The sequence below is a fragment of the Thermobia domestica genome, chromosome 11, assembly GCF_964235325.1.
Source record: "Thermobia domestica chromosome 11, izTheDome1.hap1.1, whole genome shotgun sequence".
Classification (NCBI taxonomy): domain Eukaryota; kingdom Metazoa; phylum Arthropoda; class Insecta; order Zygentoma; family Lepismatidae; genus Thermobia; species Thermobia domestica.
This window is the reverse complement of record NC_137464.1, coordinates 141,656,786-141,677,391: the sequence shown is the minus strand read 5'-3', so window position 1 is coordinate 141,677,391 and position 20,606 is coordinate 141,656,786. Positions and strand designations below refer to the sequence as shown.

The window sequence follows — 20,606 nt, the reverse complement described above, 5'->3', positions numbered from 1 at the left end:
GACTATTCACAGTAATTATATTATAAACAGATTTAAGATAGGACGGTGGGTGCGATATCTGTCCTAAAGTATTGTACTTTTTAAATTACAAAAAAAAACTTAAATAAAAAAATTTTCACTGTATATTTATATTATTAAAAAATAATATTAAATTTCGTCATTTGCTTCTGATCTTGAGGATAAAAGTATTTTTTGATATCCATGATTGTGTTGTATTAACAATTATATTTTGTGTATTAGTAGATGAATGTGATGGAAATTGTATTTGTTCACTCAAAAAGAAACTGTACAACTTAAACCATCATCTTTTAAAAACAAATATTTGAATTGATTCGCGTAGCTGAATTTAATTATATATATTGTGAAAACCAGAATATAAAAATGTATGGTATATAAATGAATTAAGAATCTCGTAGACAGACAGCAGACTTAAGAAATATATAGAAATTCAAATTTAAAATTTTATAACTATGGAAGATGATCGTGACTCTTCTAGTGATACCAGTAATCCTTTCACTGCTATTACTGATGATATCAATAAAGACTGCAGGGCCATTAATGCAGATTTCTCGCATGTAAGCAACGCATCAGGATCAAAATTTAATCAAAGAAATCAAACCCAAAATGATACCGCATTACACATGAGCATTGATGTTTCAAACAGGCCTAACGAGACTACCTGTAAGCTTTGCAACAAATTGTTTGTTAGTTTAAAAGGCCTAGCAATTCACAATAGCAGGTGCCATTATGATATCAATAAAACCAAATCATGCTCGCTTTCACGGAAGTCGCAATCATCCATTGATAATGTCGATCACCCAAGAAAAACTTTGATCTCCAAATGCAATAAGCTTCTAGCAAGATTAAAGTCTTCTATTCCAATGTTGCGCAGGGTACCTCGAGGGGCTAGAGCTACAGTGGCAGACTCTCTGTGCGAGGTATTGCAACAGATTGTACGTACAAACGACTTAGAAGCTTGGATGGATCTCTTCTTCTTTCCTTACGTTACACTGTGCGTGCCACCAAAAGCTGACAAAGTGAATAATTTAACATCATGGGTTAAAGAAAGAGTGCGATGTTGGTCTGATTCTCGTTGCGAAGCCCTTCCTAACCACAGTAAAAAATCCTTCAAAGCTCGACGACCAGTAAATTCCACATTTAACGTTAAGAATGTCGAGAACAAATTAGTAGATGGTGATGTCCGCAACGCAGTAAGGCTTCTCATCTCAGAAGATACTATAGCTTCTCCGAATGGATCGGTATTAGAAGCATTAAAAGAGAAACATCCGGCTCACAGCCCCCTTTTGAACCTCCCGTTCTCATTGAGCCCAGTATTGTAGTGCCTAGAATATCAGCTGGCGAGTTTACGAAGGCACTTAAATCATTTCCTTCCGGGTCATCAGGAGGTATGGACAGTCTCCGTCCTTCAATATTAAAGGACCTCCTACTCTCCCAAGACTGCAAAACTAAAGACCACCTGACCAACGCCATCTGCGATTTTCTCCACCTGATTATTTCCGGTGATGTGCCCACGGAAATTAGGCCTATTTTCTTTGGAGCATCACTAATAGCTTTGAGGAAGAAAAGCGGCGGCATTCGTCCTATCGCAATAGGCAATGTGTGGAGGAGATTATCAGCTAAAATCATTTGCCATAGAATTAGAGAACCTCTAACACATTTTCTATCCCCACACCAACTGGGAGTTTGCGTCTCACATGGAGCAGAAGCAGCAGTCCACGCTGCTCGTATGTATTACTCTTTTCCACACCAGCAGGAGAAAGTGTTTCTGAAAATAGACTTCAGAAACGCATTTAACGAGTTGAATCGGGACTCTATGCTCATACAGGTAAAAAACAGTTTTCCATCAATTTATCGATACGTACATCAGTGCTACTCGCAACCGAGCAACTTATACTTAGGAGATGAAATAATCCTCTCTCAGCGTGGCGTACAACAAGGCGACCCTCTTGGCCCTGGTTTGTTCGCACTAACTTTACAATCCATCGTTAATAGTATCAATACAGAACTGAAGATATGGTATTTGGATGACGGGACTATAGCTGGAGACAAGGATACAGTACTGGAGACATTAGAAATGATCCGTAGACGAGCTAAGGAGATCGGATTGCAAATGAATTTCTCCAAATGTGAGGTCAGCTTTCTCGGAGTTTCCAATGAGCAGTCTAATAACCTCTTCAAGCTGTTTGACGAAGCCGCGCCTGGGATTCAAAGAATTTCGACAGATGACGCCAGCTTATTAGGAGCAGCATTATCTAATGAGGCAAGACGAACAATATTAAAAGACAAAATTTCTAAATTAGAATTCTTCTTTTCACGTCTTTCCTTGATTTCAGCTCACTCTGCCTTTTACCTACTACGTGCCTCATTGTCCATGCCAAGGCTGCTATACTTTCTTCGCTGTGCTCCTTCTTGGCGGGATGCTGATCTATTGGAATGCTATGACAACACCTTGAAAACCGGTCTAGAATCTATCCTGAATTGTTCACTCAACAATAACTCTTGGTTGCAGGCGTCCCTTCCTGTTAACCACGGAGGTCTCGGCATTCGTCGCGCCATGGATCTGGCTATTTCATCCTTCCTGTCTTCATTCTATGGCGCTAAGCCATTGATCGAGACCATTCTCCAACAAGATCTTAGCCTAGTATCGGATTCGGATGTCAACGATAGCATTTCTAAGTGGTCATCTATAGTGGGATCAGATCCACCTGACCTTGATAAGAGAGGACTACAATCCTCTTGGGACGATCCTCTTATAAGTCATCACTTTTCAGCACTACTTCAGTCATCCGATAACCCAGAAGATAAGGCCAGACTTCTAGCTACATCATCTCCAGAAGCAGGAGCTTGGCTCCATGCTATCCCGTCACCTTCTTTAGGATTACATCTTCCCAATGACAGTTTTCGAATTGCCAGTGCACTGCGTTTGGGAGCAGATGTTTGCGAGCAACACAGATGTCCTGCCTGTAGAAGTGTCGTAGACAAGAAGGGCCTTCATGGACTCTCCTGTGCCAGTAGTGCGGGCAGACATTCACGCCACTCCAGCGTCAACGACATTATCATGAGGGCACTAATTTCAGCAGGCGTTCCTTCTATATGTGAACCGTTGGGATGCAGTCGTGCAGACGGCAAGAGGCCAGATGGTATGACCCTAATACCGTGGAAGAAAGGAAAAGCACTTCTATGGGATTTTACTTGTTCCGACACCTTCGCCCCTTCAAATTTACATTCTTCCTCAGCACAAGCTGGCAACGTGGCTGCTCGCCGAGAAACAGAAAAACGCAGGAAGTATAGCAATTTACTCGACAAATATCATTTTGTCGCTATAGCTATTGAATCGGGTGGTTCATGGGGTCCCGAAGGCCTTAACTTTATAAAAGAAGTTGGTCACCGCATTTCTTTATCGGCAGGAGATGCTAGAGCAACCTCTTTTCTACTGCAACGCATCAGCATGGCAGTACAAAGAGGGAACGTTGCATCAGTTTTGGGAACGCTACCCTCTGGTAAGGAACTGGAGGAGATCTTTTGTCTGTAATCTCGGCGAAGGTTTGAGGATGCTGTTGCGAGGCTTATCACAATAACGTGTAAGAAAAAAAAAGATTAATGATCTTTGCGTAACATGAGATAATCCTGCTATATGTCACATACTCAATCAGATAACCCACACAAGAAGAATTCGGAAGTTTCCAGATCTTTTTAATGCAGTTCTTTTTCATTTGTGTGTGTGTCTGGGTAGTGTGGTGTTGGAAAAACAGAAGTGGATTTTGAGTAATTTCAGTTTTTAAGCGAAGTGTTTTTAAATCAAATAATAGGACTGATTTGTGCATTTACAATTATCATAAGATTTTCTTTTCTTTTTAATGTAACTGTTTTTCGTTTGTATAGCCTATGTGTAATTACCCAAATGTAGTATTTACATGTAAATTGAAGAGAAATAAATTTGTAGCATGTTTCTGAATATATATATATATATATATATATATATATATATATATATATATATATATATATAATTTAATATAACCTTTACACATTTCTTGAATTACATATGGAAACGTTTTCAGGCACATACCGTATCTATCATCCAATTTGGATGAAATTCCGTTTCTTCTACTAGAGAGCAGGCCAGCAATAATAAATTCATTATTTATGTCATGGTTTGTCTCTGCAGTGTTTGGACGAAGCAGAAATTGCTTATTGTGCAATTAAGCGATTTTGAGCTTGTCTATGGCTGTGTAACACGGCTTCGAGATTCCAAATGATCGTATCGAAAATTCTCATTTGTGTGCCTGGTGACGTATCAGTGGCCCGTCTTCGGTGTACACGATGAGAGGCAGAGAGTTGCCACACCAGAATCTTTCCAACTTTTCCCACGACGTACCCATGAGCAAAGGATCATTACAGTCACTCTTACTACAGGACAGTGACAGTTAATGGAATCAGGTCTACGTTCCCATATCTCTATCACAAAATTTCCCATTCAACGCACTTAACGCCGAGGATGTCAGGAGAAACAGCAATAACGTGGCGTATAAGAGTCGATGGTTTTCAGCGATGTACATCCTTTGTCTGTTGAACATAGTAACGGCTGTATGCATGTCTTTAGATATACAGATGAGCGGGGATCCCTGCGTATCATATGGGCCCCACATCTTACATTTTGGTATAGAAACAATCTACACATTGCATTCGTTTGAGGTTTTCAGTTGTGGGAGCAATGGGTCATACATTCGTGACGTGATCTTTTCTTAATACAATACATCGATATTTTGCAATACTCCGTCTTCCACCTGAATAACATTGCCATGCTAGGTTTCGGAGCTGAGAGCGAATGGGTGATGGAATCTAACCGCCAGTTTGCTGCGAGAAATCCACAGGGCAGGTGTCCTAAGACTGAGATCGAGTCTGCAATACCATACCCTATACAGATACAGATATCTGTATACCATCTGCTACTTGCCTGAACACATGCTTCTGTCTCGATTGGGCCGACTATGTATGTTTTTATAAACCTTTTACATCTTTGGGATGTTAATGGATGCCATAATTGGATCACCATACGGCCTACAATAACCTTCTCTATCAACTTTGAGCCATATGTGAATTTCCTTTGGGTATTTTTAATTGAGGTTCCACCAATGTAGTTTAAATTTATAGAACATAAATTTTCTTTCAGGGCTGAGCTCTTTTAAAAGTTCTTATCAAGTTAATCGAGGTTCAACAACAGAAGGAAGACATTCGTCTGTTCATGACTTCGAGAAGAATATTGTTGGTATGATGATGTCATCGACTACCAGCTTGTATCTTTACTGTCTTAATCGTGGAAACGTTGTGACAGCAAACCAAGTGATAAAGGTAAAGTTTATAGATAATTTGATGGGTTAATGTCTTTCATAATGTGTGCTAGAACTTATTTTCATTGATTTCAGCGAGACACAGTCATATTTCAAATAAATTGAATGTAATATTAATATTATTAATGTTTTGTTATTTGCTCACCAAAATGTAAATTGCTTTTTCTCCGTACAGAGTAGTAAGACAGTGTAGCGAATATAATAAATAATAATAATAATATAATAATAATAATAATAATAATAATAATAATAATAATAATATGTTGTGAGGCAAATAGTAACGAATTTGTTTCAAAACAATTTAGCCACTGTTTTAGCCACCGAAGAAAGTATATATTAAGGAAAGCTAAGGTAAGTTTCAGTTATTGTACTGTTTTTGTGAGCTGCCATGAAATAGTGTCGTCAGAAAGAAGTACAATTTTACGTCCGGAAGGGGCATAGCTTTCAGTTTTTACGAACCTTACAAACATAGATGGCAGTGTTGTTGAACCCAGTTTGGAAGATAGGACAAGACCTTTGAGTTAAAGTTTACCTTCCCTTCTTTACTTTTTTTTCTCGCGAAGGATGGGGAAGAGGGTGTGGGATATCGTTTGTCTGCGACCTTCATAGGAATTTTCTTTTTCGATACTTGTATCCCTCTAAGTAACCTGGCACCACTGACCACTGTCGAGTAATTTGCAGTTTGTGCGGAAGAGGAGTTTGAAGCTAATCGTTCCATTTCTTGTAAAGAACGCTGAATAGCGAAAATGCCGATTGCTGAGAACACTTTTTTTCGGTATTTGCAGTATATTGCTTGTCTTTGTTCACGTGATACTGGAATTGCAATTAAGTACATTTGCTCAGCACAGATTTAATCAAAGATGTCATAAATGACAACTCAAATTGAACCCAAGAACCTCCAGTGGAGTACACACAACGTTATAAAGAGGAGTTCAAATACCCAAGTTCATATCGTATACCATTGGTCTGTACAATATATTAACGGGTAAAGTATAAACATTTGAATTCTTTGTCCAGCATAGGAGTTTTGAAATGCTTTACTTAGTTTTAAAATTTCATGTACTGTCGGTGTGGAGTCATAACGCTATTTAGCGATGAAGACAACATAAGAAAGAGAGAGGAAAATGGAAAATAGTTTTAACGACAAGATTAGCAAGAGAGTAGTGTTGCATTGACGAAGATACAATAATTATTATCAAATATTTGGTATTAATGAAAGAAGTGGCTAAATTGTTAGTCCATTTTAGAGTGGCATCTTATTTACGAAATATCAGTATATAAATTATAGCAAATCACTTCGTAAATAAATATGTCATTAAGATTCCCCACAATATTACATAAGTTATTTCCAATGGAAAGGAGTACTATACACTTTGGGGTGAGTTTTCTTCTGACATAGTTTTCCGAAAACGTCTATTATGATTTTGTTCATATTTCGTAAGTAATATTCCAGTATTAACTACAGCATGTCCTGATTTAATTTTAAAAATCGGTTTGCGTTTGAATTTTTTTTTTTGTTTTTTGTTTTTTCGTTCTTATGCACCATTGCAACTTAGAAATTATATAGGACGCAACCAACTATTAATTCCGAATCACAAACGGGGCTTGAGTGCTGCGTAATTGGCTAGTTCATAGATCAACATGAAAGATCGATCCTCATAGTGTATTCCATTACCCAACATAATCTCACGTCCAGGAAATATAAGGGGAACGAGACCCGTACTTTTTATTAGTTTTTTTTCGGATGAAGAAAACAAGTATAGTGAGATTTCTTGCTAAGTTTATTATTATATATAAAAATTGTACTCTTGCATGTTAAGACGAAAAGTTTAAATTCGATTTTTTTAAAGAAAGCATGTAACGTAAATACATGCAATGAAGCAATGGCGGTGGGCGTCAGAGTTGTATTTATGGAGAAAAGAGCTGTTACGGTGTATCCATATTTTTTCAAGGTAGTAATTTAGATGCTATATACCTAAGCTATGTAAACACACAATAGTCTATAAGCTATTGCCTATAGCGTAGTAGACCTGTCGCTTAATGTCGTCACACGTGGCATATTCTAAATTTATTTCGAGGTTATAAAACGGATGTGAAAGGGAATGACATTATTATCTTGTTTGTGAGTCACGCCGCCGCCTCTTTGTTTGTGGGTCACGCCGCCGCCCCGACAGGTTAGTAGGTCAAGTAAGAATTATTATTTGACCGTTAGATGGTTAGACTAGTTCCTGGAAAGGGTACATTGTTATGATGGATGGCCTAGTTTATAGAAAAAGCTTGAATTACATATTTTTATTTTTATAATTTACTTGATGTACAATTAAAGATTGATTATTTTATTCGTTCGTGTTATTTATAATAACACTCGTTGTTAAAATTAGAAGCTCATAAAGATAAACTACGTTTTGAACTTATAAATAAATCGTTTGCTATGCAATTTTAGTTGGTACGATTCTTGTAGTAGCTATTGAAGTGGTAAGACTCAAACTCAGAATATTTTAATTAATTATTTGAACACTACGTGTGAGCTTATTAAAATAAAATAATTTATTTGGTTTATAGTTTACTTGAACATTCTGTGAACATATTAATTAATTTATTTGGTTCGTTTGCTAAAGCATACTCGTAAGAACACTCTATGAGTGTGGACTTGTAAATAAATCATTTACTGTGCAATTTTAGGTGGTACGCTTCTTGTAAAAGCTCTTGAAGTGGTAAGACTCGTTAAAATGCTGTGATCATATTAATTATTTGTTCTTTCGTATTATTTTATTTTACTGGATCATTTGCATAGCAAATTCAGGAAATATCTTTGATTCTGATCATATTAAAGATGGGAGGGAATACAATATTCATGCAGGAGTTTTTAATTTTTCGCTTCATCAGAAGCTCGTTGTAACTTTTATTCTCTCGTAATTTACTTAAACATTGTGTGAGAAGTCGAGACGCTCCTTGGTAATAATGTGAAAGACGTTGTGTACGGAGTACGTATACTGTTGAATATACAGAGTATGGTTGTTAGACGTCCTTCTCTGGTAAACTCAAGAGACGAACTGAAGTTTTGGAAACCGGTTGGGTAGAAGTGAAAGTTGGTGTTGCAGGTACATATTAAAATTAAAATAAATACAAAAGAAAAGCGTTACCGTGTCGGGTAGACATCACAGAATGCCGATAGAGTAATAAAAATAAGTTTGGCGTCGTTATGATTAAACTTAAGACATTTTTGTCGAAGAATACAAAGAAAATTGAGAACGCAGTAGGTAAACATATTGAAACTTTCTCCTATGCTAGTTGACAATAGGAAAGAAGTATGGTGCCGCTGTGATTAAACATAAGACATTTTCAGTGAAGAATAGAAAGAAAATTGAGGATGCGTTAATTAATAATAGGAAACAACTTGGTAGCGCCATGATTAAACTCAAGACATTGTCGGCGAAGAACACAAAGAAAATTGAGGACGCGTTAATTAACAATAGAAAACAAGTTGGTACCGCCATGATTAAACATAAAACGCTGTTGGCGAAAAATAAAGGAAATTGAGGAGGCGTTAATTGACAATAGGAAATAAGTTTGGTTCAGCTGTGAGTGAACATATCACGTTGTTAGCGTACAATATAAAGAAAATTGGGGGACGTGGTAGATAATTATTACAGAATACCGTTAGGTAATAAAACAACTTAATGGTTTGGTAGACAAACTTTAGATAATGACAGCGGAAAATACAAAATAATTTTACTGTTACGAATAGTAGAACTTGAAATAACATGGAACGTAAATACAATAGAAGATTGTCACATTGATGTGATACTGAATGTGAAATACAAAGGAAGTTTCCTTAGCATGAAGGTTATTGAGCTTATGAGTTGTTGCTACGTGTTTTGTTTACCTAAATAACAATACTATTGGAAGATGTAAATGACATGTAAATAAGATTTTAAAATCATGTAAACCGTTTATTTGCATACGGTTTATGAAAAATATTTTCTTTGTACATAGATGATATTGCTTGATTGGCATGCGATATGAATACCGTAGTAGAATGTAAACACCGTTAATGACTTTATTTTGAAAAGATTATGTGAGAACACAAATGAAATTTAAGTACGTGTTTTCTCAGTTCTTATTCGTATGAAAATTGTATAGAGAATTGGGAAAGTGGATGCGAAAATATTTTAACTGTTGTAGTAGGTGTGTTTTAAAGTACCACGTGATATGACGTTGCTAGTAAAGTTTTCTTTTTATATCGAATTTGAAGAGAAGATTGGTATAGTATCATCATGACTTCGTTTCGTAGTCAAATTCAAGAAGACATTGAGAGTAATAATTCTCCAAAAAAGAAGTTAAAGTTTTCAGAGGATTTTCCGGAATTACCAGATATTATTGAAAAGGAGATTATCGATTTACGAGACGAGCCTGTTTTAATTCCCACATCTTCGGTGGGATTACCAGCTTCCTTACATGGTGGAGCGGTAAAAGTTCCAACATTAAAATGGTTGTTAATGAGGGACCAGCATCATCACCCGAGTTATTCCCTGAACTGGATGGATCACCAGATTTATTTCCAGACGCGGAGGTAGTACCATCTCCCGATTTATTCCCAAAATTGGATGGATCACCAGACGTTGAGGTAGTACCATCTCCCGATTTATTCCCAGAATTAAATGGACCAGACATAGAGGTAGCAGCAACACAAGATGTATTTTCTGAATTGGATAGATCACCAGACGTGAAGGTAGCAGCATCACAAGATGTATTTTCTGAATTGGATGGATCACCAGACGTGAAGGTAGCAGTATCACAAGATGTATTTTCTGAATTGGATGGAACAAAATTTATTTCAGGATAATGAAGAAGAAGAAATTCTTCGTTTATTCGATGAATTAGACGATTGTAAACCAGCTACCCCATTACCGAGTGTTTCACCACTGGATTGTTCATCAGTAGAACAAGAGGAACCATTGGATTTAGCATTACGTTCGAAATTGGAAAAGTGTAAGTGTAAATGTGATAATGTGGACAAAAAGTGTGTTGAATAAAGTATCGTAAAGTGGAAACCAAAGAGGGTACTACTTTGTGAAGGCTGTACCTTAAATTATTTTAATTAATTTGGGCACAGATGCCTTTTTGCAAACAACACTGGAAGCCGAAGCATTGTGCGTGATGAATAATAGTGAAATAGGTGAAGTGCTTGATACTAATATGAAAGAACATTTCAATAGCAAACATACAATTGTTTTATTATGAATATGAACAGTTATTAAAATCAGCGGAATATATTGAGGAGTTAGTTAATGTATTACTTTATAAAGATCGAACTTTAACTTCAATCATGTAATTTTGTATATACTTTCCTTTTTGTGTGTGTATATATTATTTGTATGTATTATTATTGTTTTGTATATATATATATATTTTATGATTATATTCTTGTTTGTATGTATGTATTATGTTTTGTATATATATTTTTATGATTATATGTGTTTTCGAAATACATATATACATAAAATTTATTTTTGATTTTTATTTAATAAAAAACATTTCCTAAATAAAATACTTGTATTTTCATAAAAAAGTCGTAAAAAATTTTTAACAATGAACGTGGAAATAATTGCAAAGCAATCGATTTAATAAATAAATAAATAGGCAGAGTTTACGTAGTAAAACAAACGAATAAAATAATTGCAAGTATGTTGGCTTAAGAGTCTTATTGTAAATAATACAAATTACATATACGTTTGCACCGTAGATGCTTTTAGTTTACGAACTAATTATTTAACAAGGAGCTTCCATAGGAAGCAAGCAAATAAAATTATCACACTCATTAAGTGTTTAGAAATTTTAACATATATTGTATGAAGTAAACACCAACGTTGCATTTGAAAAGCAAAATACAAATAACAAAAATGGATCTAATATCGGAACGTAGTTCCTCAGTGCTTCTGCAAAAATTGTAATAAGATCGCAGCACAGCTGCTCCGAGTTTACATAGGAAACAATTTATTTACAAGTTCGGAACGTACTTCATCAGTGCTTTTGTAAAAGTTTTAATAAGATCGCAGCACAGCTGCTCCGAGTTTCCATAGGAAACAATTTATTTACAAGTTCGGAACGTACTTCCTCAGTGCTTCTGCAAAAATTTTAATCAGATCGCAGCACAGCGCTCCGCGTGTTGAGAGGAAACAATTTATTTACAAGTTCGGAACGTAGTTCCTCAGTGCTTCTGTAAAAAATTTAATAAGATCGCATCACAGCTGCTCCGAGTTTTCACAGGAGACGCTTAATTTACAAGTTAGAAACATAGTTCCTCAGTGCTTCTGCAAAAATTTTTATAACAGGTAATATAAAGTGATAATAATAATTTTATTTACATATTTCATTGGGATATATATTTTAGTTACAAAAACAATTATAATTTTTAAAATGTTAATATTCCTTGAAATATTGTTTAATACATTCAATATTTATAATATTATATTTACAATTACATGTTAGCCAATTTAATGCTGAAAGTTTTTTATCACTTGTTTTTGTTAATTTACACAGTTTGTTTTTATTATTTTGTGATTGATTAAAATAAATCATGAGATTATATTTAAATCTTTTTTTAAAACTAACTCTGTAATTAACTGAATGTTGTCTGTATTTATCAACATGTTATATAATGTATATGTAAATTCCCAGTCTTCAATTTCTATGTCTCTATGCACTGTTGTAAATTCTGCATATAACGTATTAAAAACTTGCACACTTACCATTGTACGCCATGTATTATAACATAGCATATCATAGTCTAAAGTAATAAACTTATGTTCATGTAAATCACTACGATTTGTAAAACATTCATAACACAAACCTTTTTGATGTGGTTTCCATCGGGCAATACATAGTAACATACAATCTTCATTTATAGAAAAAGAACTACTTTGATATTCGCATTGATCGTATCTATTTAGGTAAATACACTGATACTCACACTGATGATTCCCGAGACATATTTATCCTGTTCAAGATACGCCTCTCTTAAATCAGAAATATGATAATCATTAAATGTAATTTCCTGATATGTATAGTTAAATGTGTTTATAAGATATGGAATAATGTTGGTATATATATATTTTACATAAATTTTTAGATATTGTTTTAATATTTGGTCACGTGTTGATTTTTTATTTAGGAAATTCCACACAGTAGTATTTAATTCATCAGTTTCACTTACACATTTGTGCACAGTTTCATTTTCACTTCGAATCGCTCAACTTTCACAAAGTTAAGGTTCAGAAAGTTTATAATTTTCTAGTAGTTGTCTTACACAAACTTCACTTACTTCATTAGAAGTACAATCATACTTTAATTCGTTGAATATTAAATTGTCTTTAGAAATTGTATTTTGATCTGCTAATTCCTCTTCAAAGGATATTTCATTTGGATATCTGAAATTTCGTCTGTAAACTAAGTCTTGCATTAACTCCTGCTTAGCATAATTTTACATGTATCATTTTCTTCAGGAATATCGCAATCATTTGGATGCACAACAATAATTTTCTTTTGTTTTTCAAGTCCAAAACGTTTTTCACGTGGTGCAATATACTTAGAGTCTACACTATTGGTTTTGGATAATGAAAGATTGGTTTGAATTTCACTTTTTCTTTTCTTATTATGAAATGAACCAGAATATGTTCTTGTTTAACTATGTACAAGCTTTTATGTATTTTCCGCTTTGCACTTGTGGAAACAGACTGCCTTTGACTGTACATCCTATCACGGTAAAATCCGCTTTATATTCGTATCACCCATGACCTGATTTATATTCACAAACCTGCGCAGAAGACTGCGCATTACCATATTTAATTTTCCAGGTACATCACTTTCTTATTATCAATAAACATTATGAAGATTTTTTATGTGTGAAAATAGACATTATGTAATAAATTACATGATACTGTTTTTAGAAAACATTTTACTATTTTAGTAACATAAATATTGTACTTATAATACGCTAAAGAATGGAAACCAAATATTGTTATTAAGTTCAGTTTCGTCAAGATACAACTTGCAAGGGAATTTTGTTAGATCACTTTATTAGAAGCTCCAAGGAATATGTTTATACATTTAGAGAAATAAAATATTAATGATTATACCATTACATATACGCTTTGCACTGTATAATGGTATACAGTGTGGATAGTCACAATAAAGGATGTTTGGGAATTTAAACTCGGAGAATTGTAATAAATATAGTTTGCCCAAGATATGCATTGTCTTCCAAATGAAATAAGAATCTTCAAGATTTCCTACAACATGTTAAAGGAGACAAAGAAAAATATATTCACGAGTATATTGCTCATGAAAAGAAAAATAGAATGAAGCCAAGCTCAAAATTTCGGGACACCATTTTTGGTCCTTTGAGACAAGGGCCCAATTTCTGACGTTACCACTTTGCTCAGACGACCCGAGTCTTTCCAACTTCACCACCTACGTACAATTCCATGTTTAATATGCGTATAAAAAGAACCCGCGCCCAAAACTTCGTTATCCCATTTTTTTGAGCCTCATGGCTGGGGCCCGGTTTCTGATATCACCACTGTGCTCGGGAGACCCGGACTTTTCCAATGCCACCATCTGCATTCACTAACTCCATTTCTAATACGGCTTCCCCATTGTAGGAGGATTTTGATGGAATTTCCTCCAGGCACTTTATAACTATTTACAACGTTTCAAACTATTCATAAGAAACGAAATTTCAATACTTAAGAAACTATGTTCTTTTAAAATGTTCAAAATGGGTGACAGCATTGATTTCCAGTAATAATTGTAAACTTTCGTAATGTTATTCTCTATTTGAATAGTAGTTTAATTTCTAATATTTTACGATAAAAATATTTTTGTGAAATATAACGGAAAACATTAAAATTCTCCTACTCCCACGGGTACGTGTTCCAATTATAAATCGATTTAAAGTTCGGTGTACAAATGAGAAACTCCCAAAGTGAAGTACAATGTTGTAACGTTGTTGACATATATATTAACAGCGGCGAAGGGTGATAGTTTCAAGAGGGTAGGGCCAATGTAATAATAATATTAATAATAATAATAATAATAATAATAATAATATCTCCATTACCTATATAATCTTGTAAATTAATTCCAGACGTCAGTTTTTCTTATCAAATATGTCTATTGCTTTCTTCTTGAAAGCTATATCCTTGGGTAATATCCGTTCATTTCTGTAGCGATTGAAGCTGTCTGTCGTCACACATTATATTCCTCCGGAATGTTTTAATTTTTTTCAGGGCACCCATACGCTTGTCTCACATGATGTTGTAGTAACTGGAATACTTAAGCATACATGTAACAAGCGAAGATATTCTAAGTATAAGTTCTGCAGGCCATTTGATTAGATGTATTGAAGTATATTAATAAATCTAAGATACTGATTTTCATCGTAAAAGGTGACTGTCAGTTTATTTCGCAGCTGATTGCCGTCGAAAGTGGGAATATTCTCTAATTTCTTCCGAAGAAAATCACTATTGTAATCCTGAAACTGTTCACAGTAATTGTAGACCATCGACAGCACTTATTTGATCCGGATCTCAATTTTCATAACGAATTTCACGTGTGTGACTCATAGCTGATCTTTATTCGCCGTAATGCAATTTAATTCTTTCAATTGGGCGTGATCGGGTGGGAAAGATGAACTATCACATTATTTGCGCTTTACATGAAACTCTTCTACTTGTATTGAAACAAACTCTGCTTGTAAAATTTCGACTTTAATTGTATATTGTTCAAAAGATGGACAAGCATTCAATCAAGACATTTTGTATGCCACTTGATCCCGTTTAAAAACAGAATCAAACTTAAATATTTTTTCATACGCTGCTCTTTATTTTTCAAGAACTACAAATAATTTTATGTACCAATGCATCTGTTCTGTTTTCAACACAGGCGTTGTTCTTTGTTCCTTAATTACACATTAATTTTCAAAAGAGCACTGACATGTAGGATTCTTTAATAGGAACTATATTATATTCATATTCTCCACTTACTGGCATTTTCCCTCATTCACTTTTGCAAATATAAGAAAAAATGCCAATCACAGTGTCTCGCAAATACACTCTATAGACTCAATTCTAAGGAACACAACGTGTCTGATTTCGTACGGGTGTGCGTCAACGTAACGGATTGAAATAATACGCGTAGCGCATTAAAAATTACTTGTTTCAGCTTTTGCGTTGCGTTGGAGTCCGTTAAGCACAGTTGGTACGGAATGGGGACCACTTTCTCATGCTGTTTATTTTTTTCACATATCGAATCGATAGTCTCGAGGGAAACGCTTTATGTAGAAACGAAAATCGATAAGCTCTGAGGCCGGTCTCTTTCGCAGGTTATTACCAACACGTTCTCTCGCTGGATTTTCTGAGTAGCTTGGCGGTAGTTCTACTGCTGCCTGAGACACTGCTCGGTGAGCCTCCCTGCAGTGTTGCTAACCACAATTCTTTATCGAACAATATTTTTTCAACTTAGAAAATTATCATACATTCTGTCCAAGGAAAATGAATTAATTATAAATTATAATTTCTGAAAGTAAATGGGTAGGCCAGGCCTCAGGGCCTCTTACCACCCTTCGCCACTGCATATGAATAACTGGTGATTAGGTCGTTAAGCTGTACATAAAATCATATAAATTTTCATTCATATTACGCAAACAAGTACACACAGATCAGCATATGAATGTTTATCTGATTTTTATTTGGTTTCTTCTAACTTTCTGACAGCCTTTATTAAATAATATCTTTACATTTCAAATATTCGTTAAACATTATTATTATTCTTATCCTTCTTATCTTAAAAACATTCAAATTGGAAGCAATTCATATGCCAATTGAATTTCTAAAAATCACTGGTAGTGATCAGTCTTTGGAAAAGACAAAATCATTGGTTAAGTTCTGACCTCTTAAGCCTCTATTTTACAACTTCTTCAAGTTCGAAAATATTATTATTCTTGTTTACTTTCATTTTTAATATTCCCGCGCAAACAGCAGCTTGCATGTTCTCTTCACTCCTCTACTTTTCATACCTTCATTCTCACCATCGTGATAAACCCGATTGGGTAGAAAGGCGTGATTAACTAAGCAAATTCGTTACAATCAAAAAACATTTCAGACTTTGACCGTTTGACTTTGAAAATGCTCTTGGATAATCTATAAGACATTACTCGGCACCTTGATATCACATCGTCATTAATAAATCATATATAAAAACTTTCTTTAATAAGTGAATAACTTGTGACACTTTTTGAAACGCTTGAGTTGCAAGCGGAGCGAGCAAGAAAATCTTTTAACAAATACATTTCTTTGCTAACCGACAATATTGGTTTAATAGGGCGCCAGAACTTTTACGAGGCGCCGCGTATTTAATTTATTTTCATCACTTTTCCTTTCTTCTTGCTCGTTCGGCGCCCCTTGCTATCAGCGCCCGGGGCGAGCGTCCCGCTGGCCCCTCTAGCTACGGCTCTGATTGAAGGTGACGACAGTCTTCAAAGTAATAACTGGCAACTAGGCATTTTAATTTGCCAACTTTTCAGAAGTTGGTAAATTTGGGACGAAGCCTCACCTAGCCGTAAACCTAGACTAATTACATAGATATTCAATTGTGCCAACTGCCAAGTTCGTAAAAGAATTGATAATTCACAATAACTGAGTAACTAAGAAAATGCCAACTCGATCAGAAGTCGGTGACTTGCTCCCCTTTTCCCCCTTAGCGACGCCCCTGGTCGTATGCAGTTTGGATCGTACGCATTGTGGATCGTACGCAATTTGGATCCTACTCAGTGTGGAATCTACGCAGTTTGGATCCTACGCAGTTTAGGTCGTGCGGAGTCCATGAATAGAACCCTAATTGATAGCTTCACAGGTTAAACAAATTAAAGGGATGATAAAAATTATATTTTCTTGAGCGCATGATTAAAACAAATTATTTCAGGGCAACGGCGTAGGACCAAAACTGCGTAGGATCCAAACTGCATAGAATCCACACTGCGTAGGGTCCACACTGCGTAGGAACCAAACAGGTTTTCAGCTGAGGTTTTTGATCCTACGCAGTTTGGATCGTACGCAGTGTGGATCCTACGCCGCATTCCCGTTGATAACTGACTCTAAACTTCAGCAAAATCGTATGAAGGGGCGGCTCTTGAGGGAAGTCGCATCTGGTCTATGCCAATTTATGGTCGAATATTTTTCGTGTTTGCAACTTGGTCCGATAGTTTTTTTTTAAATTAAACGTTTAGTTTTTTATCAGAAGCGACTCAAAAGAGCCGCTTCGACCAAACAGCAAATAGGCACCTTGGATAGCATTTTCGAGGCCAATTTCTGGTTGAATTAAGCCCTGATACCAGCGCCGAAGTTAGAGTCGAGTAGTATCGGTATATCCATCTAAAACTTTAGGCCAATATTTTTTTTCCGTCAGGAGCGATTTTTAAAAATCACAAACGACAATTTCTCCGAAAGAAGTAGCTCAAGTGGTAGAGCGTGCCTTCGCATTCGGTAGGTCGTGGGTTCGATTCCAATCGCTCGAGTCATTTCCGCTCCACACTGTAACGTTGACAGTGCCTTTTTGTTTAATCTGAAGAATATACGAGTATACCGTATATACTGTATGTAATACTCACTGTCGAAGCTAATTAAAGGTAGACTCCCGGTAACTGTCACCAGCAAACAGGTCAGGACTTTGGAAATGCATTAGTAATTCGAGGTAACTCACATTGTAATACACTCATGTTCGATAAAACTTTTCATTTTCAATATAAAGTCGAAATCTCAAAATATATATATTTTGGCTATGTAACTGATTTAGATACAATGAAAACCACAAGTAGGCTTTTACTGATTATAAATCTCACAGCTGCGGCTGAGAATTTCAACATGAATGTTTTAATAATTTGATACATAATTATAAAAATAATGCTTAATGCTTATGAATAAAACAAACCTTAAGAGAATAGAAACGGCAACGAAAATTATAAAATTATCGTCTTGAGTAACTAACAAGATCAGAATTCTGACTTAATAAGTAAGGAATAGAGGAAAAGTTGTAGATTTGATTGTTGTTTCAAAGTTACAGGCCACCGCACTATACTTTTTCGCCCCAATTTCCTGAACTGTGTTAGGCCGCAGTTCTTATTGAAATATGTATTTGGGGAATAGGAATAAAATAATTTGTTTTGGAAAACTTCGATCCTCCTCCCAAAAAATGTACCACCTCTTCAGATATTTTCATTAGACGTATATCATATATTAGAGCAATTAATGAAATAATTGCATTTGAAATGTGAACAAAATCACCCGAGTCATTTTTGAGAAAATCCTTAAAATAATTCACCCCAAGGTAAACTACCTCTTGTGGATCATTTTGGATCATATGAGTTAAGCCATATTTTTAGGTTATTAATGAAACATTTATTTACGAAATTTGAACAAAATCGTCTGTCGTTGTTTTAGAAAATCGTAGAAAGAACTCACCCCAAGAGTAAACTACCTCTTGTGGATCATTTTCGATCAAATGAGTTTAGCCATATGTTTATGCTATTCATGAAACATTTATTCATAAAATTAAAAAAAAAAAAATCGCCTGAGTCGTTTGAGAAAAGTAACGCCCTAGACTAAATATTCCTTTTTTTTTTTTAAGGAAAAGTGACTTATTCCATGTTAGTAGGTTATTAATGAAATATTTATGAAATATGAAGAAAATCGCCTGAGTTTGTTTTAAAAACCACAAGTACTCCGGAAAATATCTCCAAGAATAAACTACTCCTCGTAGATTTCTCCCAGGGAAACGATTTTTACCACAATATAGGGTTGTTAATGAAACATTTATTTTTGAATTATCAACAAAATCGCCTGAGTCGTTTTTGAGTAAATCACCCGGAAAAAGTTACTACCAAGAATACACTACTCCTTGAGGATTCTTTCAAGATGAACGAGTTATCCCATGTTATTAGCTTTTAAAATAAGTACTTACTTCTGAAATATGAAGAAAATTGGGTGTCGTTAAGAAAATTGTAGAGGATAGACTCACCGCCAAAAGTATACTAACCCTCATTTTCTTTTAGGAAAACGAGAAATGCGATATTGTTAACAAAATATTTATTTATGAAATATGAATAAAATCTCGACTGTCGTTTTTGAGAAAATCGTCGGAAAAAAGTTACCTCCAAGAACAAATTACCCAACGCATATTTATTCAAGACAAACGAGTTATGCCATATTGTTAGGTTATTAATGAAATATTTATTTATGACAAAGAAATTCCCTGAATCATTTTTGAAAAAATCGTCGATGAACAACCCACCCCAAGAATATACTACCTTTCATAGGTTTTTCTCAGTTTAATACCTTATACCTAGGGGCACGAGTTTTTCGCGATTCGCGATAAAACGAAATGCGTCAGAATTAAGTAATTTTCAGGTTCTTAACCTTTTATGATACTCTATGTGTATTTTCATTGGTTTCCATTGCGCGATAAAACGCGAAATTGGCAGTTTTGCTCAAAATTTCTAACTACGCGATGTAAGGCGAAATTTTAAAAATGCTTTTTCATTACTTTAAAAACGCTAGTTTTCCGCTGACGGAACGGTATAACGTGGCATGAACTCTCATTTTGGGTGATTAGGACACGACTATGGGAAACATGTTGCCCGTTAGCTATCGCCATCGCAGCTGGATGGGGAGTTCCGAAGTAATAGTTTTTTTTAAGCTTGTTGTAAATGCACTCACATATGTGTGGCTTCCAACAAGCAATGCCAAGAGATGTTTGGAGATTGTGAGAAATTTTTTCCAAGTATGGACTGATGATAAGTGACAAACGTACAACAATGAAGGAGTAAAATGTGGAAACATGTAACATTTTGATTTGATTTGATTTGATTTATTGACATATAACACAACAGGCACAGGCCTAATTACAGTGTTACATAGTATATATGTTATACAGATTATATAGGTTAATAAAACTATTGGTAATAATTACATTTGTCTTACAGAATTAATAGACTTCTTACAACTACTTACATCCATTGCCAGTACATCGAGTTTGAAATTTTCTTTAACTAACCTGTTGTAGGTTGCAGTAACTCTCCATATAGGAGATCTGCTTAAGACGTTTGTTTTCGCTGTCATACAAAAAATGTATTTTTTCAAGCAGTGCGCAATTTATTGGATGGTACTTGGATACATATTT

General features: G+C 35.1%; 1 protein-coding gene across 5 annotated transcripts in view; it reads left to right on the top strand.

The window, feature by feature from the left end:
- Sptz (zinc finger FYVE-type containing 26 spastizin) overlaps positions 1-20,606 on the top strand; it is a gene marked incomplete in the record, with an annotated part of 1,794,825 nt that overhangs the window by 553,847 nt on the left and 1,220,372 nt on the right. For all 5 annotated transcript variants that reach the window (XM_081731160.1, XM_081731159.1, XM_081731161.1 and 2 more), the window contains 1 exon segment: positions 5,195-5,373. In XM_081731160.1, the coding sequence (XP_081587286.1) occupies positions 5,195-5,373 (179 nt within the window).